This window comes from Pezoporus occidentalis, unplaced genomic scaffold (assembly GCF_034315485.1).
Source record: "Pezoporus occidentalis ecotype Australia unplaced genomic scaffold, CSIRO_AGI_Poc_V1 ctg70, whole genome shotgun sequence".
In the NCBI taxonomy this organism is placed as follows: Eukaryota; Metazoa; Chordata; class Aves; order Psittaciformes; family Psittacidae; genus Pezoporus; species Pezoporus occidentalis.
The window spans coordinates 3961457-3987461 of NW_026916053.1; the positions used below are offsets into that span (position 1 = coordinate 3961457).

At 44.9% G+C, this 26005-nt stretch overlaps 1 protein-coding gene and 1 long non-coding RNA gene across 2 annotated transcripts; one reads left to right on the top strand and one right to left on the bottom strand.

Annotated features, from left to right (window-relative positions):
- Positions 1 to 196: 196 nt before the first annotated feature.
- LOC134175759 (uncharacterized) lies at positions 197 to 10604 on the top strand. The gene is made up of 3 exons (XR_009969135.1): positions 197 to 508; positions 1909 to 2009; positions 10428 to 10604. It is a non-coding gene; the product is annotated as an uncharacterized LOC134175759 (long non-coding RNA).
- Positions 10605 to 14492: 3888 nt separating this feature from the next.
- BHLHE23 (basic helix-loop-helix family member e23) lies at positions 14493 to 16076 on the bottom strand. Its single transcript, XM_062642015.1, has one exon. The coding sequence runs from the start codon at positions 16019 to 16021 to the stop codon at positions 15350 to 15352; it is 672 nt and encodes a 223-aa protein (XP_062497999.1). The 5' UTR covers positions 16022 to 16076; the 3' UTR covers positions 14493 to 15349.
- Between the last annotated feature and the right edge of the window lie 9929 nt (positions 16077 to 26005).

Consider the following 26005-nt stretch of genomic DNA (forward strand, 5'->3'; position numbering starts at 1 on the left):
GCACACTTCTGATTTTGGCTTGTTACAAAATATTACATCCTTGGATATCTGACAGTTACACATTGTGCATTGCACTGGATTATGCAACAGCCCAATTTCTAATGACATTTGGTTTCAAAAGTCCATCTAAATATTTACAGAGCGTTGTGCTGAGGGACTCTCTGCTCCAGCCCCGAAGGTGAATGCTCGGTTGAGATACTCCTGAAAGCACACAAGAGCAACAGGCTCTTCTTGTGAGCAAGTGTATGTGTTACTGACACACGTGGGATGCTGACATACGTGTGCTGCTCACACACGTGGGCTGTTACCACCCTTTGCTTCCAAATGTATGCCCTGCTTCGTTACTCAGTTCATACCTACGTGGTCCAGGCAGCCAGAAGATGATGCCCTGCACTGTCGCTGATCTCCCTGCTGGCCCTGGCCATGTCAGCTCTCCCCTCTGAGATGGCACCATGAAGACAATGTGCCTGAATGCAGGAGATGACTGAAGACACCATCAGCAGAACCAGTAAGTGCCCTGAGCCTCATTTATAAACTGTTTAATCCCTTATTGGCCAATAGCGTATTTATGGGGATTAGTATGAAGGAATGGACTGGGTGATCTCTATGCCTATGGGTTTGTGCTTGTCATGCCACCCAAAAAAGCTGAAAGATGACCAACTCAGAACATTTCTGCTACCAAAGTTGCATGACCCTGACTCTATCCTGTCTCAGGAGAAAGAAGAAGTCGTGGTGTTTAAGGTGGTCATCCATTAGAGGCAAGTTAGATATGACTCAAGCTTTCATCTAGGACTTGTTTGGCCTTTGCTGTCCTACACAGTAGGTGCGATTCCACCACAGATGATGGCATCTGTAGTGGCACATTTAATGAGTAGCGCTTGCTACCCCTATGGAACAAAGTCCCTGCCTTCCCAAGGCACGCATGAGAAGGGTGATGCGCAGCCAGCACAGGTGGGCTCTGCACACCATCCTCCCATGCTCACATGCAGAAGCTGTGCCTGCAAGTGGACAGTTACAGCCACTTTCCCGGGATGTGCATGGTTCACAGGCTTAACCAGTGTTACAGCTCCCAGGCACCTTCTCCCCTGTGGGCTGATCCCTATTAAGTGTCTAAGAGCATCGTACCACTGCCAGGCGATGACTTGTTCCACTGACAGATGTCCCTGCGAGATACTTAAACTCTGAGGTTCTAATCCTGCAATTACCCATTAGGGAGGTCATTCCACATGTACCGACACAGCCAACCTGGGTGGAGATTGACAGCTTTCATTAGTCCCTTCCTCTTTTCCAAACCTGGGATGGTATCTGACTGAGTTTCTCTAGACATAAGGTGCTGGAGCGGATTCAGCTTTGCGGTGATGACAGGACGCTATCTGTTACTCTTTCATTGAACAGTTGGGCCGAGTGTTGCTTTCCTTATTACCAAGGGTAAAAAAATAATGAGTCATTATTAATGGTTGCTGGCACATGGGTAAAGTTCAAAGGTGTTGGGTGAGGGCCAAGTTACACACATAGCCATGGCTGCACAGACACAGACACGCTCTCCTGTGCGGGTCTCTCTGCATCTATGAATGTAAGAGCAAACAGTGCTATGGGGACAAAGCTCTCCGGTGTGTAACAGGGCTGATACAGGAGAATGCTTTTTGTGAGTCCCATTCTGTAAAAGTCCTCATCTGAAGGTGACAGCAGCACAAAATGGAGGTGTTAAAGAGAACTGACGCATCACATAAACTCCAGCTGTCGCCTCCAGTCAGCGCCTCTTCCCTTTCCCCTGTCTGGCCCTCTTCTCTTGGCTAATATCCCTAATGAGTAAGACTGAAAACATTCTTTTCTCCTTTTGCTTTTGGCTTCAAAGGTTGATCTTTGTTTTTCTTCCTTTCCTTCTTTAAAGAGCCTTATTTCTCAAAGAAGGAGCAACTGAAACCCAGAAGTCAGCTGTTTGCTGCTTGACCTGTTTTTCTCTAGGAAGCTTGTCAGACACCTTTCGGATGCTTTTCTGTGTCCTCCAGGTAAACACTGCTCCAGACCCTGTACTTAGTGCTTTTCTTTTCCTCTCCCAGTCCTTGTTTAAAAGATCAGCTTTGAAGCCTTTTTACCTTGCTGCAAAAAGCCTGATAATACTTGGAATCAGAGGATCCTGACCCAAAGTCTTGAAGGTCACACTTGGGTCACATCACCTAGCCTGAAACAAATCATCTTTGCTGTATTTCCTGTGTAGTTCTTCTGAACTGAGACAAGAAGATTTGTTTGAGATGCTTCCCAGGTACCAAATTATTGCATGGCAGATACTAAAAGCATTCCTGGCTCAAGTAAAGTGCCAGTACTGACCTGTCTCCCTCTGCTCTCATAGCAGGGTACAGACACTCTCTCCTGCCTAGGTGTAACCCTGTTGTGATTCACTCAGACTGCTAAAACTGATCCCCTTCCACGTAGAGGCAAAGTATTCAGAACCTTTGGGACGTTTAATTTTGCTTCCCGTGTGTATAAGTTGAATGTATGCGTGTGTACATGACCATGGGTTTAAACAGACTGCTGACAAACTGACCAAACAGGTATAAATGTATCTCCATCAACAACAACATAGAGACACTGATCAATCCATCACTATACATCAGGATGTTATTTTGCCCAGAGAAACAGAACTCCTTTAAATCAGTTTCTACTCTTTTCTCAGGGTGCTGTATTAAACTACCCAATAGTGAAGACTGTCACTTACTAAAGTCTTATTCTGTTCAAGTAAAAACGCTGATGAATGCATGTAAGTAACCTACTGTATTTTGCTTTAAACAGCTCACCATCAGTTAGAGACCAAGGAATGCAATGAGAAAACATTGCAGAACTGGTCCCATGATGCTGTTTTTGTTCCGATAGTGGCTAGTTTGAAAACACACTTTGCTTACTTACACGAGCAACACACAGAGAAGAGTTAAAAGTGGCACGTTATCTTTCCAGTGACATATTTAGCCAGTTATTCAGGCTATAATGAAGCTGTGTAATGAAGTCAATGTCCTTGAAAGTTCTTCATCAATTTTTTTCTCATCTGTCAGCATATCCACTTGCCGACACAATATTAATTAAACACAACATTTCCTGGAGTGTTGAAGTGAAGTCCCATCACTGATAATGAACAGGTTTAGGAGAGTCACATCCCAACAAAATTACTTTTTAAACCAGCCTTATTAAGCAGAAAATTAGACCTAAATCACCCTACAACATCCTCATTAAAAGCCACTGATCCTTGGCTGCTTCTATGTTCTAACATCTTTAATTAGCAAACTGCTAGTCTATCTGCCATGCTAAATGCTATTAATCTTACCTTTCATTTGCTTTCTCTTAACCGACCATTTGCCCGCTTCGGGGAGGCACAGGCTTCCACCAGAACTCATTTCACTGTGTCTAACGTCCTTGTAAGGATGACAAATGCAGCAGTCACGGGTTAACAGGGATGACTCTTCCCACCCTCACTCCATCACTGGATCCAGAGTCTGCAGATCTCTTGGCTGGCAAATTGCTGTGTTGGAGGGGACATTAAGACTATTTTCCAGTAGGTACATATGGAATGCTGCTGTCAAGCCTTGAGAGCAAATGGCAGTGCATCATGGATCAGTGCCCTCTCTGCTGCCCTACTTAAACAGGGGAAGAGTTATGGACATCAGTTAAACAATCTTCTGGGTGTCTGTGAAGGCTCCACCCAGGGAAATGAGATGCTTTAAAAGCACAATTGCATTCTAGAATCATAGCTACTCAATCTCCAGCCTCTGAGTAGCCTCTACAAAGCATGACAGCTTCACAGCTTCCTTAGTATCTGTTCACGGAAGCTCCAGACTATATCAGGACAAATAACATACTGCATTAGGCCACTTTCACATTACATTAGTCAGATGTAAGCATATAATGCAGTGCTGTACTATGCATTTCAGAAATGCATTAGTATTTGCTGTGTTCTCAGGTGCAAAATGCCACCTTGCATGTGAAGAGCTTTCTTCCAGTTCATAACTATAGGATCAGGACTTTTCACTAGGTTCATGCTGGCTTGTTTTTGAACGTGTGTCTGTGCAACACCTTCTTATAGCAAATAACATCACTATGCTCAGCTACAGTTGCTGGGCAACAAAGAGGTACAAATTTGACCTCATCCACTCAAATACATTGTGTGATAGATTCAGTTTGCCTGGGTGTCAGTCTCTTCTCCCAGGTAACAAGCAATAGGGAGAAAGAAAACGGCATGAGGGAGGTTTAGATTGGATATTAAGAAAAATTTCTTTCCCCAAAAGGATTGTCTAGCACTGGGACAGGCTGCCCAGGGCAGTGGTGGAGTCTCCATCCCTGGAGGTATTTAAGACACATGTAGATGTGGCACTAAGGGACATGGGTTAGTGGTGGACTTGGCAGTGCTGGGTTGATGGTTGGACTTGATCTTAAAGGTGTTTTTCGACCTCAACAATTCTATGATCCTGAAGTTCAGTAGGATTAACACTGCATGTCCTGCACTGTCTGCAACCTTCAACTTTAAGATCCTAACTCTGAGGTTTGCCAGTATGATTTGCTTCATTTACCCCTATTCATTTATCTCTTTCATTGTTATTATGCCATATTATTTAGTGACCACACTTGCTTCCCACAGACATAAAAACTTTCCCTCGGCAGCTTTAGTTAAACCTGCTTTTAATTTCACATTGCCTTGGGTTATTCTGACTGCTGATGGGCTGCTTCTTACTGGGGCCAGGTTATTCTGACTGCCAGGAAACTGCAACCTTTTAAGCTCTTGTTTTAAGTCCTAATTCTAGCACAAGGCAGTAAGACGAGGGCTGCTCTCACTGTGTTTATGTGTCTGAAAACCAGGCATCTATTTTAAGTTACCTGTGTAGCTTCTGCAGTCAATGTCAAGAGATAAGCATCCCCAGAAGGCAACTTGTCCACCTATTCTACAGTGACATGAATTACCCTTGGGAAACCGTTATCTATTATTCTTCAGGATGGAGACAGCGCAGGCTTAATTAGCTGTCTGACTTTTAGCTGTTGAGTTAAGCACAATAATCTGACTCCCAGTGAGTTTCTCAGGCTGGAGCAGATGAGTCACGATTCATATGCAAGAACCATCCTTGTGAAGCTGTGCTTTTCTAATGAAAGCCTTCTCTCACCCCCAATATGTTTCCATTATCTTGCCATCAGGAAATAATTCTTGCTCCTGCACGCAAAGACACACGATATGCTCATTTACCCGCGCACGTGCGAAACCAGATTAACTACTCCATAAATTAGTCAGAAGATTTTCCCAGAGAAAATGAAGAGGAAAGATGGAATTTCCACTTCTCAACTCCTGAATGAATGACGAGACTTTGTCTGCTCTGTCCGTGGCCATCTAGAGAGATACTAGAAAGCAAGATCACTGAGTTGTGACGGCCAAGTTTATGTGAACGGAGGGTCTTCAGTCTACCTCAAGCTATACATGCTTTTATCTCAATGTTAATCATATTTGGGTTAAACTCCACTATCCTGTGCCTTCTGTTTGGGGTGTAGTGGTCTCTGATTTTAACACCTGAACTAAATGAAATTCAGGGTAAAACCACATCCGAACTGACATCGAGACCAGAATAAGCTTTTGGTCTAACTCCAATAGAGTGTTTCAGGCTGGCAGCTCAGATAATGTAGCGAATGAAATGTAGGCCAGTAGCAAACAGGGTGAAAGTCATTCCAGAGTCATCAGAAGATTTGTGACAAGAAAAATCAGCCTTTGCCATGATCATACTGGTTATGGGGCATTCTTGTTTGAGCCAGATGTCCCTCGCATCACTGAGGCTGTGCCACCTTCTGCTGGCCAAACCTAAACCTGCAGCCGCTTGGAGGAGCTTTTAGAAGCTTTTAGATGATATTAAAGTGCAAAAGATGAGCGTTGCTCCAGTTGCAGGACCTGATGAGAGTTATGCTGTGGAACATACCTGTGATGTTCAGCAAATGAGCAGACATGTCAGGGTTGAATGAAGTATCTTCTGTGCCTTACCTGGTCACCTGGGTTGTCTCCTTTTGACCACATCACTCCTCATGTCATTGCCTAGCAGAGTCTTCAATGCCATTGGGTAGGTGAAAAGAGTTATTTCATGTTAGACAACTAAAACCAGCCACTAAAAGTGTTTCAGCCAGCAGAAATGCATGTGTGCTGTCAGCAATGTTGGGCATTACACAGGAATTTATGGGAAGGGCCAGAGAATAGAAATGAAGTGCCAGAAGTTGACTGCCCAAATAATGCTGATCACAAAAAGTGAATTTCATGAGGCTGGCACTTGTCTCATTTGAAAATGAGAAGGGTCCCTGACGTCAGGAGAGTAATACTGGGCAACGTTAGTGTTGGAAATGGATTAACTCCATGGTATGAAAACCGAAAGTTGGGTGTTTAACTGGGAATTACAGGTGTGTAAGTATAATCACCTCAAGATGGGTGAGAGCAAACCGGGGCTGGCTCAAAACCACAGGCTGGCTGAAGTAGGGATGTGAGTGTATGAATAAAAAGAATCCCTGTTAAAAGTGCCCATTTTCCTTGGAAAAATAAAAACAAAGAGTCGTGCAGACAGTGGTAATACCTCCTCCTCCTACCATGTATCAGTCTTGCTCCCTGGGATCACCGGGTTTGTGCAGGACTCTCTCTGAGGTAGGAGCCTATGGCTTAAATGGTGACACTGACAGAGAAAGCCATCTTCCCCTGTTGCAAGGCAAGAAGCGAAGGGTGTTGAGACAGGAGCTCAGAGAACCACAAAGCTGCATTTTGCAGTGAGAGCATGCTTCTATAGCAAAGCATTTCATAAGCTCTGGCCCAGTTTCTCCCCTAAGGCTCGTCTGTGCTCAGTGCAAGACGAGGATTGGAGAACAAAGGTGGCTTGAAGCCACCTTTATGCTTCTCCACTCTGGAAGCAGCTGGGGACTGGCTGGTCCCCAGGGTAGGTTCAAGTCGCCTCAGGCTATTGTAGCAGCAGGAGACTGCTAGAAAATAGCCAAGATGAAGCTACACCTCCTTTCCCATTGGCTATCACTGCTCCAGAAGGAGCCAGGAGGTGACTTGGGTGACACCACTGCCACAATAAAGGCTCAATCTTCCCAGAGCCCCCAAGTATGCTGAGAGAGAAAGAGAAATGTCAGCGCGAACGCTGCCGAGGAGGCAGCGTGATGTGCAGCTGATTTAGGAAAGCAGCAAGCTTCGATCAACTGAATTCAAACCCTGAGAGCCACTCGCTCAAGTCAGTGTGTGTCCATGGGCAAACGCCTTGATCTGTCCTGTGCCTCAGGGCAAGGCAACTGCAGGAGGAAGTCAAAAGCAGCAGAATTTCATTAAAACGATCAGATGCTGCTTCCAAATTTGGTTCAACTCCAAAACCAAAACCCAGTAAATATCTCGATGTGAATGCTCTATGTGATGGAGACTCACATATTGATATAGAAACCATTCTGTCTGAGGCTGGATCGGAATCCCACCGAGGACAGAAGCATTTACAGGGGAGATGATTTGCAAGATCAACAAGCAGTCTGGTCTTAACAAGTGCAAACAAAAGCTCATAAAGGAGAGGAAAATCTCCTGCCTGAAAAGGGATTTTGGTTACGGTGACATAAAACAGACCCCCAAATGTCTGCAAAGAAACACTTGAGAAAAGATGCTCTTTGCTGCACAGCCTCCCCCAGACCCCAAGAAAAAAGGGTACTTTAGAGCTGCTACAAGCAAGCAGCTGAAAGAGGAGTCAGGTCACACAGGAATAAGCTTACCTAGGCTGTGCAATCTCCTCGTACCAAGATTATTTTATACAGTGCCACATTCAATTGCAAAAAGGACTGTTAGAAGTAATAGAGCTCCTGTAACTAAAGTGTTTCCTGTCCTCAAATCTTCCAAGAAACAGATTGAGGCAAGAAAGGGGAAGAAGCCAAAGGGGGAAAACTTGCTAGAAGTAAAATTCTATTGTCTTGGACACTGGAAAGGATGCAAAACTGAGCCAGAGGCCTCCCAGTCAGCAGCCATTTTAACATTTGGCAAGAGATTCTCATCTTTTTCCCCTACAGCCCCAGTTCTGCTGTAAACACGGAGCGCACCCACTATGGCTGTCAGCTGCGTGCTTTGCTTTACACTGAAGTTGCCAGGAGATAAAACACACTTAAGGTAATTCAGTTCTCAAATAGGAGGCATAAGGATTTCTTCATGACACCTCTGTGAGGAGCGCCAGGCATGACATTTACTTTTAGCATATCAATAAAAATAAGATGCATGCATTTGGAAAGTAGGAAAAGCAAAGAGGTACCTGGTCCTCTGCTGTGCTCACTGCAAAGCTGCCAGAGGCAGAATGAGAAACCAACACCCTGTCTTGTCTCAAAACATCATTTCTGGGTATTTTAGGGGTAAAACGAAAGGATGAACAGTATTATTCATGGGTTTGTCAGGTTGAACAGGTCAAAGCCATTTTCCAGGACAGCAGAGGTCTTTGTGCAATGACACTGCCTGTGCTACCATCAACTCATAGAATAGTTAGGGTTGGAAAGGAACTTAAGATAACCTACTTCCAACCCCCCTGCCATGGGCAGGGACACCTCATGCTAAATGATGCACAAAGTTTTATGCAGACATAAACCACCACCAACTGATGGAAAGGAGACAAATCAGGTAAATCAATGATAGAAACATTCCTTCAGGCACAGGAGCAATACACCTGAAGACAAATACGCAACCACATAGCCTGCCCATGGATGTGCATTTTACACAAACACACCTGCACACACCCCCACATTTACCAGTGTAGCCTCATTTTGGAAGCTTTTCTCTTAGAAATTGGCTGCCATTTGCCTGAAGGCAACTACAAGCACCATAAATTCTTTACTGGTACCACAGAAGAGGAAACATTACTGCAGACTCCAGAAAAGTTGAGCACTAGTAAATTCCGATGAACACCATTACTGTGATTACTGTTTGTGCAGAGATATGCCCGCCTCAGTGTCATTTCTCATACTACATCAAGCAAAGGCTGGTGGGGACCTAGTGCTGCTGTCGCCCAATTGAATGTGACCTTTTTTGGGTTGCGGTCGGGGTTTTCCTGCTCCTCTGGGAAAGCGGGAATGAAACAACTCAGTGAAGACCCTAAGATGCAACATAAGCTTTTAATAAGTGCAGGAAATAAATAGATGAGCTTTTTGCTTTTTAATGTCAGCACTGTAACTGTCCTGTCATTTGCAGGGGAGGGGGGAAAGGGCTAAACATCTTGGGAAGTGGTGAGTTTTAAACCCCATAATGATGGCGATAAAAATCTATAATGTCAGTTGCCTTGTGGCAATCAACAAACATTTCACATTATGCTTGCATCTTAAGGTTTGCGGCCAAAAAACCAGATTTGCCTCTGTCTCATTAAAATAACGAATGCAGTCCGAATGGATCTGCAATGATTCACTGTACGTCACACTAAATCACAACGCTCCTTGGAGCCAACTGACTATGGCCTCATTACTTTAGACAAAAGTGGGCTTGGAGGAAAAACTGGGGTGATGGTTCTTTGCTCAGCCATGTTTTTCCCTTTGAAATACTTAAGGCAAAAGAGCAGAGAGCTTTTTTTTCCCCAGTGGCAGCTGAGGGAGGTTGGGTTATATTCATAGTACAAGTCCGTATCGATGTACATAAACACACAAAACATTAGTGTTAGCACAGGGAAATAGAAATAAAGCAGATATAAATGGCATTAACAAAACAGATTTCAACGAAGATGAATCACTGATGAAAATAAAGACCTGAAAATTAAAGTAATGTTAAATAATAATGAAATTATGTATTTTTAACTGTTTCACTGAGGCAGGGAGCTCAAAACCCATCATGTTCTCCTTTTCTGTTGCGTAAGACATCACACATTTATCTTCTGCAAATTTCACCAACTTAAGTATAGCAACAAAATAAAACCACACATTTTTTATATCTGAAATAACTTGGCTAAATATCTCTACAAATTAATTTAGCACTAACACTTCATCTCAATCTATTTGGCCTGAAAGAAACTGAGAGCTATGCTCGAAACGGTTCAGCATTTCAGGAATAAACATCAACTGAAATTTCACTCTTAAATGAAGCTAAGAGCACTAAAATGAACTGGATTGTTTTAAAACTATATGTATTCATAAATACAAATAGAAGTAACTATTTGAGGTAGTGGGTAAAAGAATTAATGTGAATTTTGACTATGAAAAGATGATATAATTTCATAGTGAAAATCCTACTTCAAATCATCTGAATAAATGCCAAAGATTTCGAATACATTCTTTGTTTTGATAATTGCTTCTATTTTCTTACACACATACACTTTAGTCTAAAAAAAAAATGCTTGACATTAAACTGTTTTCTAAAGAAAAACCTCATGCAAACATTTCTAATTTCATAGCAAAATATTTTGTTATCCATTAGGTATTTTTTATTTCAGGTAGAAGGAAAACTGCCCGAGAAGCATTCCTGGAATGACCGATTTCAATGTTATAAATCCCTGGATTTTTCATCTCCCTTTGAACGAAATGCCAAAGGGGATTAAAGACTAAAGAACAAATCACAAATTTACATTATTAAAATTACTGTAATCATGAGTGTTTTCTAGCCTTAATCAGGATTAGCAAAAACAAAAACCCCAACTTTTCTCCTGTGCAACACTAATCAGAATTCTATCAAATGCCAGATAACAAAGTAAAAGTGGTTTTGACAATTCAAAATAGTGGGTGGTATATCCTAGTATTCTTTAAACGTGGTTTCACTCGTTTGAGACCAGAGCAGTGATTTCTCTGCTGACAATTCACACGGCAGACAACGAGCATAGATATAAATAAATGTCCGTAACACTGCAAAGTCCAACCTCTAGCTGTAAGGAAATACACTTGTTTGAACACATGCTGTAGGAACAGGAGGGGATATGTGCAATGTCGAATGCTTGGGTTTGTTCTCCTAAATAGTAAGCTAAATAATCTGAGTTGTGGAAAACAACTAGAAACCTGCCACTGGTGAGAACACAGCCTTGTGGGACACACAGGATGGCTCCCTCGCTGCTGACCTGCTGGCAATAAGCAGGTTTGGTCTCAAGAACCTTGAGAGCTTTTAAGTGAGGTCTTTATCCATCATGCCCTATGCTTACAGTTATGTTACAAGGCTAATACAGTAAAGGGATAAAGCTTGTACAGATTTTTCTGGTCCTCTGGAGCCTCTTAAAGGCAGCATTATGTTGGTTTCAGAAACCACCACTGTGCCCTGCAGCATCAGGCCCCATCTTGCTGTCACTAATAGCGCCAGAAATGCTGCCAATTAGTAAATCAGCCGCAGGATCAGATCCTACGTACATTTTACCCTTGTAAAATGCCAACTATGATTTTAAAATGGAAATTATGGATATATGTAAAGAACAACTTCAAAAAATTATCTGAGAACATTGACCAGTTTCTAAAGGCTCAGAAATAAGCTCGGCATGCAGCAATAGTCAGATACAGCGGCAGCACGTCAGAGTATCGGTTAAAGAACAAGGAAAACCACATGGCTCTTGGCTTCTTTTGAAGAACTCCAACTGATTTAAGGTTTTGCTGGTGTCTGAAGTAGACAGTCACCTTCCTGGCCCTCCATCTTCAAACCTGTTGCTTCTCTCTATTTGGTTAAACAAGATTTTACCTTGCAAGCTCAAGGCTGCTCATGTTAAATCTTGACTGACACAGTGCAAACTGACAACAGTTTCCAGCTCCCTATTAGTAAGGTTATATATACTGGTTAGTAAAACCTTACTTTTGGTTAGTGAGTAGAATTATGCAGCTTAAAAATTACTAATATACAGTGGAGCATTTTCTCTTTGCATCTCCTCCTTATAACACCTCATGCTGATCATTCTTGCAGTTCAAAGAAAAAATGAGGTTAGAAAACAATATATTATCTTTAATTAAAGTTGTCATTATGTTTTCTTCAGAGTATGAACATACCAGGATAAAGAGTAAGTTAGAACACATGATCTGTATTTCAATTCCATCTGAGCACATATCATAAATCCTTCTTGGAAAAAGAAAAAAGCAGGCATCATAACAAGAACACTTAAGCAGAAATAAAAAGACCTTCAGCATTTTGAAGTCTTCCCTTTATATTCTCTGAAACATCAGCAGGAAGCAGACACTTAAAACCTTACATGGTACACAAAGTAAGTTGTTTTTCATATGCCAGAGAAGGGGAAAAGCCAATAACGAGTTACAGGATCTCATCCTCAGGATAACCATGCACATCTGCAAGGTTAGAAACCGTGCTTCACACACACAATAATCAGGTGCTGGTTCATCCCCTCCCAACAAAATCATCTTTCCAGCAGTATTAGGCATTCCTTTGGCAGTAGTTTTACCAGCAGCTCAGCACAAAGCATAAATAACATCGACACAGATCCTCCCTGTCAAAGGGAAATGCAATGGGCTCAGCATGGGATTCAACTGAGTGAGAAGAGTTAAACATCCCACAGGTCTGTGGTGGGTAGAAGCAACTCATAGCTCCGAACTTTCAGATTAACTGAGAAGTCAGGCAAGTTTTATTTTGATATTAACATGTTCATCACAGCAAAAGTTATGATTGGATTTGTTGCTTTTGAATTAACTCCCCTGTACTTTAAGGTAGACTTTAACCATGATTTACAAGTTTCTCTAGCATTGCTTTGCTACATTCTACATTTCTTTTTTAACACCTAGCCTTTTAATGATACTTAGACACTCAAGCTTGCTATTTTTCCTATCAAAGTTCTCTTTAATGCAGGTTTTATCTCCTACATTTGAAATTCCTTGTTCAGCCTCCTGAGATTTTTTAATTTAAAGTGGGCTCTCACATACTCCAAGGACTCTCCAACGGCGTATTTTTAGGATTCTAGGTAGATACAGTAATATGAGGAAGCTTTTTACTCATGTAAATTATAGGGGAAAAATTAAACCCTCATGATACTAAAAACCATTGTTCCAGAAATAGCTTGTCTCTAAGGCTGTGAAGACTTTTTTTAGGCTCTAAAATCAGCAAGCCACATTTGTTGCCATACTGTTTTGAGAAAGAAGCAATTCTAAATTCCATTATTACTAGTGCAAGTCTTTACCCAAACTCAACTCATATTTAATATTAAGCTGTTAAATACTTTATTCTCCAACTATTTCAGTTTTGGTGAGAAATGAACAATTAAACTAATCTTCACTTAACTCTTCCCAAGTGCTCAATCTTCTATAATTTTAACCAGAAGTAATACATATTTACCAAAACCTCACCATTCTCTGCTAAACTGACCTTTTTTTTTTCCTCCCAAATATTATGTAGCAGCAACTCAGTCAGCAAATGACCTCTGCTGATTTGCAGTTTCCAGCCATTTCTGCTTCAGCAGTGTTTTTGGTCGGCTTCTGCTTCATCAGATGCCTTTGAAAGAATATTTTCAAGATTTGCTTTTATGGAATAAATGAAAAGCACTACAAATAAACTGTTTGTAAAACTATGCTGTAAAAAATGAAATTAAGATATAAAACTGGAACCATGCAGGAACCAGTTTTAAGCATCTGTCTTTATGAACGAGGCTTGATCACGCACTTGGTTTTCCAAACACAAAAAATCTTTTGGAAATGTATTAATTAAAATTAAGTGCCACGGACAAGCAGCTTTAGAGGGATGGCAGTCCTTTTCACATTAGCATAACACTAGCGACAGGCATGGAAATTGGTTTAATAACCCTAAATAGTTACACCCTGCTCCTAACACAAATGGCCACGGACAGCTCCAGCCCCTCAGGCTGCGACTGTACCAGTTTATGCGGTTGCTCTGACATTGGGTGGGTATTCCAATCTGAACAGAAATCACTGGATGCACCTTAATTATTACTATTATTATATAGTGATTAGTGAAGCGTACAAGGCACCAAAGCGTTAGACATCATAAACCAGAAAATCAAATTAAACCAGCACAAGCAACATCCATAACTTCGCCAGCGAGGGATTCACTGTGTAACTTGTACTAACACAGTCAATACTTGGCTAGACATTAGTTTAGTCATGATACTAAGTGGCCCGAACCCCACACACAAGTCTAGGGTCAAGCTGTGGGAATAACAGAAAACAAGCTAAAGAGATAAGCACAGTCTTTAAGCAATTTCCTCCCCAGCCACGACTTACATGGGTGCCCACAGAGCTAAGCTTGATGCTATAATACCCCCTTTCAAACACCACTTTCAGGGCACAGCGTTCTCCCACAAGCATCAAAATACAGAAGCTGAATCTCTTTCTACTTAGCTCTGTCAGGCAGAAACAACATTTACGTGCTCACGATTCATGCGAAACTGGAGAAAAAACAAATCCTTGCTGATGAGGAGCTGAATGTTCACAAGCTTTTTCCAAGTACTCCCATCATTCACCTAACTTCACCACGCTGCTCCTCTGCAAAGGACTGTCTCCACTTTACCTTCCTTCAGCAGAGGTTTTGCTTTGACTGCCAGCTGGCTTTAGAGACATGTAGGACAGAGAAAGTGGTTATTCATGTCTTTTATTTATTATAAATACATATAAATACGTTAAGTGACCTTTTGCTTTTGTTTATCATGATGAGCAATGACTTTGGAAAATCACCTGGAAAACTTCACCAAGATGAGAAACAGGCAAAGAGCAAGCAGTAGATACAATCACAGGTTCCTCTCAGTTCAAAAACAGGCTGGTTTTTTCTTTTTAAGAGAAAAAAAAAGAAAAAAGCATCTTATTTTGAAGCATGTACAGTTTTACCAAGAGCACCAAACTTTCCCCCCCCCTCCCAAAAGCTGACCAAATGACATTTCCATTTGGATTTCTGGGTGCAGTCCAAGCCGAGCTGGCTACATCCCCCCACCCCCATGATTCTGAACCGTTGCATAGTTTTGCAGCTGGATTTTGCTTCCCTCCCTCCTTTTAAGCTATGTTTTAAACACAGGCTGATCAAGACCAAAGAGAACTCGCTGGGGTTTCCATTTCCAGATCAATCTCTCTCCCTGTTTTCCTATAGTTTAGTTTAAAAACTGCTCAAAAACTTTGCAGATCAGAGCAAGCAGAAAAGCAACATCACGCTCACAGTCCACTAACAGGCTGGGAAGGAAATTACAGATGGAGTTGCATGTGTGGAGGGGGAACTAAAAGTTGTAAGCGGGTGCTTTTGGGGTCCACATAAACTGCCAGACATCTCCAGATGGGGCGTGGGGACAGGGGTGTTTTAAGAGAAGCGAACAGAAAGAAAACCCAGACTTAACTGATGGTGGGAAGCCGGGGCTGATGGCGGTGGAAAGAAAAGCGCACAGAAAAAAAAAAACAAACGAAAGATAAATAAAATAACCCCCCGAAAGCCCGCAGAAGGCAGAAGTCAAGGCTTGTCGTTACAGTGTTTGCAGAGGGAGGCGGCTCCTGTGAAGGCAGTGCATTTCTCGGGGCAGCCGGGCAAGGCCGCTCCGCCGAAGGGGTACACGGCCGACTGTGCGAAGGGGTTGAGGGTGGCGGGCAGCGGGGCGCTCAGCGCCTGGCCCTGGTTCAGGTAGGCCACCAGCCGCCGCATCTCCTCCAGGGCCTGCGCCTGCATGAGGATGTAGTTCTTGGCCAGGAGCAGGGTGGCGATTTTGGAGAGTTTCCGCACCGAGGGGCTGTGGGCATAAGGGATGACGGAGCGCAGCCCATCCAGCGCGTCGTTCAGGTCGTGCATCCTCCGCCGCTCCCGCGCGTTGATGCTGAGGCGCAGCGAGCGCTGCTCTTTCGGCTTCTTACCCAGGGCTCCCCCTTTCAGCTTGCCCTCTCGCTCGAAGCCCGCGCCGCCCTTCACCCCGGCCTCGAAGCCGTCCTCCTCGTCGCCGCTCTGCTCGCCGCTGCTCTCCGCCGACTTGCCCAGCGCTCCGGGATGGAAGTCCGCTCCGCCGCCCCCCGGGTAGGCTCCCCGCGGGCCCTCCGTACCGCCGCGCGCAGCCCCATAGGCGAAGGCGGACGGGCCGTACCCCGGCGGCAGCGCCAGGTACGCTTCTCCGCCCAACGACTTGAGCTCGGCCATGGCCTGGCGGGGAGCGGAGCCGCGGCCGCTGAGGAGGACGAGGCGGCCCCGCCGAGCCGCGCTGCGCCCGGGCTGGGGGCGGGCAGTGAGGGCCGCGCCGGCCCCGCCGCTCCTTATGTGGTGAAGAGTGGCCGCTGAGGTCCCCCCGCTGGCCAATCAGAGAGGCCGTAGCGGCGAGTGGGCGGGGCGGCGGGCAGCGCCTGAGGCGGCGGAGGGAAGAGAGGGGAGAGCGGGACCGCTCGGACAGTGCCCGCCTTGGGAGCGGCCGCCCCTCACCGCGGCTCCGCGCCCTATGGATGGGCCCGTTCCCCTCAGTGGGCACTGGAGGGGAGGGGAGACGCAGCCTGAGGAGCGGCAGGACAAAGCAGCGGTGAAAAGCGAGCGGGAACGGGAGCGATAACTTGCGCGGGTAGAAGTTGTATTTGCTGGCTGGGATGAGGTGGCAGAGGAGGAACCGGCAACAAGAACAGTGCAGCACAGGGGGTATTACCCGATTGGAGCTGGGGGAGACCAAGGTGCACCAGGCCGGGTCAGTGTGGGCATGGCTGGTCAGGTCATCCTGGTTTGGGTGGGGGTGACTTGTTGTGCCAAGAGATTTCCGAGGCAAATGTCCCATCTGTTTCCGTTCCCTTCAGACTTTGCTTTCTGTGTGCCGGAAAATGAAATGTGGACCTTGGTGAGCCAGTCCAGCTCTGAAGGGATTCTGTCCATCCCAGCTGTGGGTACCAGTGAGTGCTGAGCCTAGGAAGGAAACACATCACTCCACACCATGGCTTGCAGTGCATGTGTGAAGTCACCGCAGTGGAGAATCCTTGCCATGGCTGGTGAAGTGTCTGCCCCACAGAGAAAGCTCAAGGAGAATCCAAGGCAGCCACTGGCAAAGGTGAGAGCTGCATAGAGAAGGATAATCAGGATGCTTTGTCCTGGATTCCTGCACTGAGATGACAGAAAGGGCCTAATCTTTAATCACAAGAGAAAGAAGTCCCAGTCTCTTTATTTTCTAGGCTTCTGAGACTCCTGGGTTTGGTATAAAAATAGTATAAGGGCATATCAGTCTTTCTCCAAGCGTGTGCCTGGTCCCAACCCCTCGAGTGTCTGCTTTGAAAGGATGGGATGAATCCTGTGTAGTGACATCTAGATGTGAGCAGATGGATGTTGCCCATAGGCGGAGGCAACCAGTTGATGCAGATGTACCTGGTAGCTTATTTGCGGCAGTAAAAAGCTTTGTGTCGCCTTCTAGTGAAGGTGACACGGAGCTTTTTCCAAAATGAGTTTAGTTTTTAGCAGGCCCTCTACAAGGCGTAGTGAGGTTGTCCTCTTCCCATCACCTCCTTCACCCAGTGCACTAACATGAAATGACGAGCTTGTCTCTCTTCCTTCTCCACATCAGTGCCAAGAGTGTAGAGATCTACAGTGACACATTCACCCTCACCCGTGGTTGCAGAGCTGCTGCCTGGAATGAGGCTGTTCCCCTGCGTTATGTGTGTGCATCTGGAAGGATGCAGCTTCCAGATTCAGCTGGAAACTGCTCTCATCCTTCCAGGAAAAAGAAGTGAATGTGTTACTGCAGGAGAGCTCAAATACAGTTTATTTTAGCTTTGATGTAAAGAAAAGGAGAAAAGGATTCACATAATGATCTATTTCCTTCAATTTCAGTTCTAGTCTTAAAGCCATGCATTTGGATCAAACAATGCGTGTTTACAATGTCAGTTGTTCAGACAGGAATTCATTCAGCCTTCCCTCATGCTGCAGTGGAGACTGAGATGAGCTCTGAGGCAGAAGCTCTTCCCTGTGAGGGTGCTGAGGCGCTGGCACAGGGTGCCCAGAGAAGCTGTGGCTGCCCCATCCCTGGCAGTGTTCAAGGCCAGGTTGGGCACAGGGGCTTGGAGCAAGCTGCTCTAGTGGAAGGGGTCCCTGCTCATAGGAGGGGTTGGAGCTGGATGAACTTTAAGGTCCCTTCCAACCCAAACCAGGCTGTGATTCTATGATGTACATAAAAGACTCCAGGGTTTGTAGTGGGCTAATTATTGGTATGTATCAGAAAATCAGTGGCAAAGACTGCCACACTCCGTTGTTTTGCTGGATAACAGCATTTTTGGCCGAGGGAGCAATCCACAAATGGATTTTTTTCCATCAGAGGAGGGGGCCGCATGGGGACTGCATCTCCGTCCCCATCAGCCGGGTTTAGATCTTCAGGGTGGAGCCGAACCAAACCTTACGGAAAGAGGAGCAGGAAGGAGGTTTAGGAGGGCCCAACGTGCTCTGGTTTGACAGGTTTGGCCGGGCCGGTGGCGTTGCAGCGGTCGCATGCTGACACCTAGCGACCACCTCCCTCGGAGCCCCCGCTTTCAGGAGGCACCCACCGCTCTTCCTCGGTATCGCGACAGAGGCAGGCGAACCGCTGGTGCATCACGAACAGAGTAAGACCAGAGGGAGCTTACGGGCTGCTTTTTGGATACCTGACCTCAAACTATAAGCCTTGGTGTTCGCTGTCACTGCAGCAAGCCCGGCTTTGTCACTGCAGCAAGCCTTTGAGCCTTTTACCTAGATAAAGGAGAGTGGAAAGTAAAGAGGAGTTTGAGCATCAAAATGTGTGAATGGATCATCAGCTGCTGAGTAAAAACAGTGGTCGGAGAGGGGTTATTCTACTGAAAGCTCAGCTGGAACTGCTGGAAACAGGGGGTGAATACTTCCTCCCTTGAGTGTGATGGTAGAAGATCAGCAGGTACAACCAGGTAGAAGAAGCACAAGCTATGGTAATGCTGGCTCTGGCTCTTTGGGAATGGTGGGTAGGTAAAGGACAGAAACCCAAGGCAGGGAAAAGCAGGCAGAGCTCAGTCTGGCAGGTGTCTGGCCAAATATAAATAGGTCTGGGATAGCCAGAGGGTCATGGCTGTTGCCTGGAAGCATGACAGGAGTGCAGGAAGAACTGGAGCTGCTGAAGTGTTAGCATTTCTGCTGACTGCTTGTCTGTCACTTGTCTGTCACACAGCTGAGGCTTTTCTCAAAGGACCCCTGAGTGATGCAGGAACACACTATTTTTATCTTAGGGCAGGAAGATTTCATGATTAAGGTGCAGAACTTTGGGTAGAAGACTTCTGTCCTCAGTCCTACCTGAGGCCCACTCAGGTACCAACAAGGAATTTGATCCTGACTGCAAAACCTGCCTGAGAAGTTAGGTGGCTGTATAAAAAGTCGATGCTTATGGTCCCCCCCGCTATAGTTGCTGTACTGATTATGTATGCATGATAATGTAAAAGACAGTGAAAGCTTCCTTTATGTCTGATCCTGCAGAGACCATCCCAATTCCTACAGCTTGTAAGAGTTTCTGTGCAACAAAATGGTCAGTAGTGTTGCCCTTCAGACATGAGTGATGATGAAGTAAGGCCCCTGTCCCTTCAAGGACCAGCAGGGAGCTTTGTGAAGGACCCTTCCAACAGGGAAGGAGCAGATCTTCGTGCAACTTTGAAGGTTATTTTGAAGCCGTTTATTCAAAGTAAGTGTTTAATAAGCCCAACCCTCTAAATTACGTTATACTACTCACAATCATACTTTTTCCCCTTCACTAGGTGGCAGCAGTAAGATGAGGATTTGCGGGATTGTGTTTTTAACACAGTAAGCAGAGCTTTCCTGTGGTGTCCTGCTTGAATGGATTTCTTTAGCAGTCCTTGCACACCCACAGCCCTCAACAACCAAACCAACCAGCACTAAGCTGGTCAAAAGCACCGGCAGAGGTGCCTGAAACATCTCTTTTTCCCGGCAGAAACTCGGTGCCTACGGGCTCCGGCGCCTGGAAGGCGGCATTACCTGGTCTGCAGCATCCTCTGCTGGCAAAGTCTCTTATTGCAGGCTCGGAGGCAGCCCGGCATTGCTCCGGGGGGCAGCTCCACTACCAACAGGTAGAGGTGAGGGGGCTTAGAACAGCGCTGGAGGAGGGACAGGGTCACACTGAAGGAGCCTCGGATGTGCTGCATGCGCATAGGGCCACAGCGGCCCTGCCTCTTGCAAGGGCGAGAAGGCATCATCCTCCCTCCCATTGAGCTCCAGTGTGATGGGATACTGGATACAGAATCTGGATATACAGTTCTTGAGTCTCCCAAGTCCCAGACTTCTTCTCCTATTTTATCTTCCCAGTCCCCTGAGACTACGTTAGCACTAGGACAAAGTTTTCTATGGCAGCCAGGAACGCACAGAGGGCCCTTAGCTCTGGCTACATGCTCTACAAACTTGCTGACCAGCTTTCATCACTGCTTTTGCCAAGGGAAGGGGTGCGTGGATGCTGAGCCCTGCACAAAGAGGAGGAAGCACTTATTTTCAGGGACAGTTTGAATACTCTTATGCAGGACTAAATCCCAGAACATGAAACCTGCTAAAGAGAAGGCTGAGTGACAAGGACCCCAGCTGCTCTTTTAGGGTCCAAGCAGAAGCATTGCTTTCCTTCATTGAACTCAAACCAAATGATGAGCACAGTCCCTTTCTAAGCTAGGAGAAAGGTTGAGTGTTCTTCAGAACTCTCTTAAAGTCACCGTGGTGACTCTTCACCTGGCACAGGAAGCTGCATGACACCAGCATGTAAGTGCTTTGTTTGCTAAGAAGAAAGTGTTGATGAAAGCAGTAGGATTCAGAAGGAAGGGGTGGATTGTTCAGAGACAAATGACTGTGTAGTCATGGTGTGGTTGGTGGGACGCACAGTGTGACCGTAAGTGCATGGTCAGCTTGGTGAAGGCTGGCAAGCATGGGCTTTGGTTTCTGTGCTCAAGCACAATACTGAGTCCCTGTTGTTATCTCTTCAAGTCTTAGAGGCATTAGGGAAAGTGCAGGGGATTCTTCTGCTAACCAAGTTTGTAAGACACTGCCTTCTCCCATCGAGTATGCCTGTTTGGCTCTTCCCCTCTGCAGAACTGACCCATGCATTAGGGAGATCTGGATGTGACAGATGGCCTTGAAGGAAACTGAACTGGAAAAATGTCCCAGTGTGGGCCAGGGCTGATGGTGGATGAAGGATGTGTCCCAGTTCACAGACATGGGGCCAGGCTTTCTATCAGAAGGGTTTTAGAGCAGGGATTTGGGTTCCGAATAAAGTATGGACTTCTCTCAAAGTCAAATGTTCTGTTCTCTTTCCTGCCTTTCAGGAGGTTTCTGCTTCTCTGGGTGCTTTCAGTTCCCTCCTGCAATGTGAATATCCCATCCTAATGAGTGAGGGAAAATATGGCTGTTCTAATAAGACAGGGGAGCAGTCGGAAATGGATTAAGAAGGGATTGAATGTGTCTTGTGAGAGCTTGGCTATTGATTTCTAACCCTCCCATTCTGATGTTATTGCAGAAATGATTTTCTTCTGCACCGTGCCGAGATTAAATATTAATAAATAGAAAATTAAAAAAAAAAGGGGGAGAAAAGGAGCAGCTCCCAAGACATCCCCTGCACAATTAAAAAGCAAATGAAAGATTTCAAGAGTGAAAAACTTTGTTTCCTCAAGTTTGCTTGAGCTCAGAGTGGAAACATGAGGGGTTTAGATGGAATAATTTGTAATATTTAGTGTTTTGTAGCAGAAGCATGTGAGTTTGAGCCACATCCCACTGTGAAAGGTTGAGTACGGAGACAGAATAAAAGGGATGGAGACTTGCTTAGACCTTGTTCACCAGTGACCCATTTACTCACTGATGATGAAGTAAGGGGGAAGATGCAGGTCTACTCTGGCTTCGCTCACACTGCATCCTGCAGTTACAGTCAGTTCCATTAGGTTTCTATTTATTATTTAGTGCAGGAGATGGAAGACAAGGCACACCAAGATGATTTTGATGTCCTAGATGTTTCGTTCGCACAAACATTGCACAAGCTGCTCCTCCCCATGAACTCTGTGGTTCCCAAGTGAAACCCAAGTCCTTGGGTCTCTGAAGCAGGAGGGGAGCGCATAGGCCACCTTTGCGTGTAGATCAGACCTCCTAAAGCACACAAGCTTTGCAAGGAAACCGGCTGCCCAGTTTGAGCTCTGCTGTGGGAGCTGCAGTTCTCATTCTGCCCCCCTCATTCCAGAGAGCTGGGCAGTAACTGAGTGGAGAAAGGGCACAACAAGAATCTCCCATCCAGCTTCCACAAGATCAGTATTGTCCCTGCTGCAGGACACACATGGGAAATGCAGATGAAAGTTTGGAGGCATTTAATATGGAAGACTACCCTTTTATTAAGGGAGTTATTACCCTGAGAAGGGGGCTTGCAAAGGTCTTCTCCAAAGGCTGCAAAGTATCTGTGTGTCTGCCACATACATGAGTCTGCCACACGTCTGTTTGTCTGTATTTAAGGAAATTTGGTAGATAAATCTGTGCCAAACACATAGACAAGTGGAAAACCTGTCTTTGGGCTTCGGGTTCTGCTGGAGGGCTGAACAGATGGGGCTCCAGTCTTTAGTCTCTTACTGATCATCGCATGGCTGAGGTGGCCCAGGTTCTTGAAATCAGTGGGAGTCAGGAAGCCAAAGGCTCGTGCAACCCTGGTTATAAAGTGCTAGAGCTTCTGTGGTATAACAAGAGCTTGTCTATCAGCAGAGCTGGAGTACCTAATCCTGTGCACAGTCAGGCTGCTCTGAAAATGAACCACCCTCAATCGAAAAGTGGTCCAAGAATGCTTATAGAGACAGTTATTGGGGATCACTGGAGGGGTGGTAACCCTGTAAACCACAGTATATCAATGGCTTTCTGTTACTCCTGATGCTCTCAGCTGCTTTCTGTGCTTCAAAAATAGCAACCTTCACAGTTCTGGGGCCTGAAAGGTTCATATACATATGATGGTAAAGCACTGATAGTGCAGAGTCTTATACATGTTGCACAGTGCTGCCTGCTAGGGTGGTGCAGTAATAGAAAGAAGTGAGTAAATGTCCTTCCTGGGTGGATAAAAAGAGCAGGTACAGATTATCTAGCACGTCACACCTAGGTTTAGAAGCAACATACGGCATTATTTGGCAGACACGAGGCAATATTTAGTGACTACATGAGCTATATATATAATGGAACTACAGAGGGTGTGAGGAAGCAGCACCTCCTCCCATCTGCCCCCTTAAGGGACGCAAATGCTTTGCTATAACACTGTTCCCTGAGAGCTGGAACTTTAGCAAATAAGGGACTTTATTAAGTTGTTAATAAGATTTCATTTTCTCACTAATGCTGCGGTGCTACATTATTAATTTAAAACTGTATTTAGCCTGACATGCTAAAGTGCCAGGCCTCATTATTAATGCATAAACCCATGCCTCTGTTGTTTAATTAAACACCATGATTATGAAGTTCTGATGTGGTTTAATGATAGCAGGCTGGAGTGGCAGTACATTCCTGTGCTCAGATCTTCCCCCGCTTCCCCCTCCTGCTACTTTCTCCTTTCATTTCCCTTTAAAAGCACAAATGCAGTTGTTGTTGTGCTGAATAAACACCACATGACAAATGATGTTGATCTTTTCAAGGTGACATAGAATTGTGTTTTTATTTTCCTAGGCTTAGCTTTTTATTAACCAGAGATTTCTGTTCTCCATTTCTTAACTGTTTGTATTTCCTGAGAAGACAATCTAATCCTTGCTCCCAGTAAAATCAACAGGTTCCAACTGAGCTTCACCCAAAGGCAAGGAAAGACCCAGAGAAGAAGCCTAGACCACTGTACACACCTATTTAAACATGGTTGTTTCTAATCAGTTGTTATCTTGGAGATGGAATTTGGTCAAGGAAAGGTGATGTTGTACTGCATCACTTAAGAATTAGATGGATCTAGACCAGGGTAATAAATGCCTGTGGGCACCTTTTTTTTGGTTCAGTTTCTCCATCAGCGTCCTTCTGCATGAGGCACAAGTATTTTGGAGTCATTGTTTGTGCAGCCCATAATTTATTGTATTCTCTTTGGTGGTGTCCTTTGCAGCACCAAGACCTGATGGCTATTTCTAAGTGAGTTTTAGCTGTGGATTCCCTCCTTTCTCCCCTCAACATTTAGCTTCATCATCCTATTCTTCCCTGTTCCTTGCAATGATTCGTTCTGAACAGCAGCTTACCCAGCTTGGCTTGCAGAGCCTCTGACTTTATTGACTAGGAGTAAAATTAAACGTTCTTATGTACTCTCCTGCTTAATAAGGATTTACACAGATCAGCCCTCTGTGCCTTTGTTTCTCTCTGTACCCCTGCCTGCTTGTCTGTTCAAACAGGAGGTTCTTGCCTTTGGAGCCTCCCAGCTCCTGAATTTTGGGGTCCTCTCTCTCTTTTGGAGGCAAAGGGGGTTTTGCTATGGTCTCAACTGGAGCCAGAATTTTACCCCAAGCATTGTTTCAAGGCAGACACTGGTCTGGCAGGGAGAGAGCAAGGAGCAAGTTGCATCAGGGGTGTAGGAGCGCTCATTGTTTCTAGCAAGGTTGGTAAAGGCCCACCCTGCTGTTGACTTCACAGCTGACAACTCGTGCTTTGCTCAGCAGAGCCCAAATTCTGCTTTTAAATAGCCCTTTGTTTGAAACACGTCTTTGATTCTCTTCCTTGTATCTCTCAAAGAAGAAAGCTGCTCATTATAATCAACCTTCCTTCGCATTCTTGCACTGAAAGTGAGTGCACAGATCTGTTCTCTACATGTGCAAATACAACAGGAATGTTACCAAGCTTCATTTCCTTTAGTAGATTATTCTTTTTTAAAGTATGTCTTCGGCAAAGTAACCTTTCTCTAACAAAGAGATGACCTTTTTGCATTTATGTAGTGCTTGTTGCTAGGATTTAGATCTTTGCTGAAAGCTGTTATTTCTTTTAAGCACAGGAGAAAGTGCATTTTCACCTCCATTTAGGTAAACTGTCATTTTCTACTGCTCGCTGCTTTTCTCACCATGGAATAATAATTCGAGGTTCAGTGGGTTTTTTGAGAGGATGCATTCCAGGAGTGTGGTGGGGCCTGGGAAGTCCTCTACCTTTGCTAGTGGGGGAGAAAAGGAAGAGGAGGGAGCAGGCTTCTGAGTACTACAGTGGCTCAGCTTCTGCCATGAAATCACATTCAGTTCAGGAGGGTCATGCAGGTAGTTTATAATGGTACACAAAAAGCAGCTGGTGGGTAGCTCACAAGCTATACATGTATGCATAATACATCATTTTTTGGTGGTAGCACTAGCAGCCATGGGAAGCCACTTTAGGTAGATTTAAGAGGATTCTGTCCAACCGTGATAGTGATGAATAACAGGAATAATCTAATATTACTCTTTGTACTGCTGTGCTAGTGGTGTTATTACAAGTCATACTGTTAATATGGGATGCGGTAGGAACTAAGCTGCTTCATGTGCAGTAGGCTGTAACAGAGTGGAAAGGAGCATCAGACACATGTATACAGATCACCTCATAAGATATAGAAATGAATATCACACTCTCTCCTGAACTCTTTCTCGTATTATTCCTGTATATTGAGGTTGGAACTAGATGATCTTTAAGGTGTCTTCCAACCCAAACCATTCAATGATTAGTTTCTGTTGGTAGTGAGAGACTAAAAGAAACTGCAAAGAGCAACCTGATGAGTTCTCTCTCTTTGCTTTGCAAATTGAGCAAGGGAAAATCCTTCCATTCTTTTAATACTGCAAATGTATGAAGTATGAAGACTGCCTACTGGTGAAAAAGACCCAAAGACTTCAAGCATGTGCAGCTGAGGTTGTCTCCAAATACAAACATGCAAAGTAAAAATGTCCCCTAAGAATATTCACACTTTCCTTGGTCAAAATTGCTTATAAACACACAACTTCCTGAGTTGGATATACTGTTTGCCAGTCTCACAGTACTTCAGGAAGTGGAAGGCAGGCTCCTAAGCATTGATCAGTTGTGTAAAATAATTGAATTGAATGGGGAATGGCACAAAATTGCCCTCCTCTGTGCAGAGTGCATTGCATGCTGTGGTTTCCAAAGGTCAGTCAGGGCAAGCAAACTAACAGGAATAGTCCCTCTTTACGTCCTCTGTCTCACATGCGCTTGCTTAGAAGAGAAAGAACAACTGGC

Coding starts and splice junctions, on each gene's coding strand:
- BHLHE23 (XM_062642015.1), bottom strand. CDS start 16,021: ATGGCCGAGCTCAAGTCGTTGGGCGGAGAAGCGTACCTGGCGCTGCCG.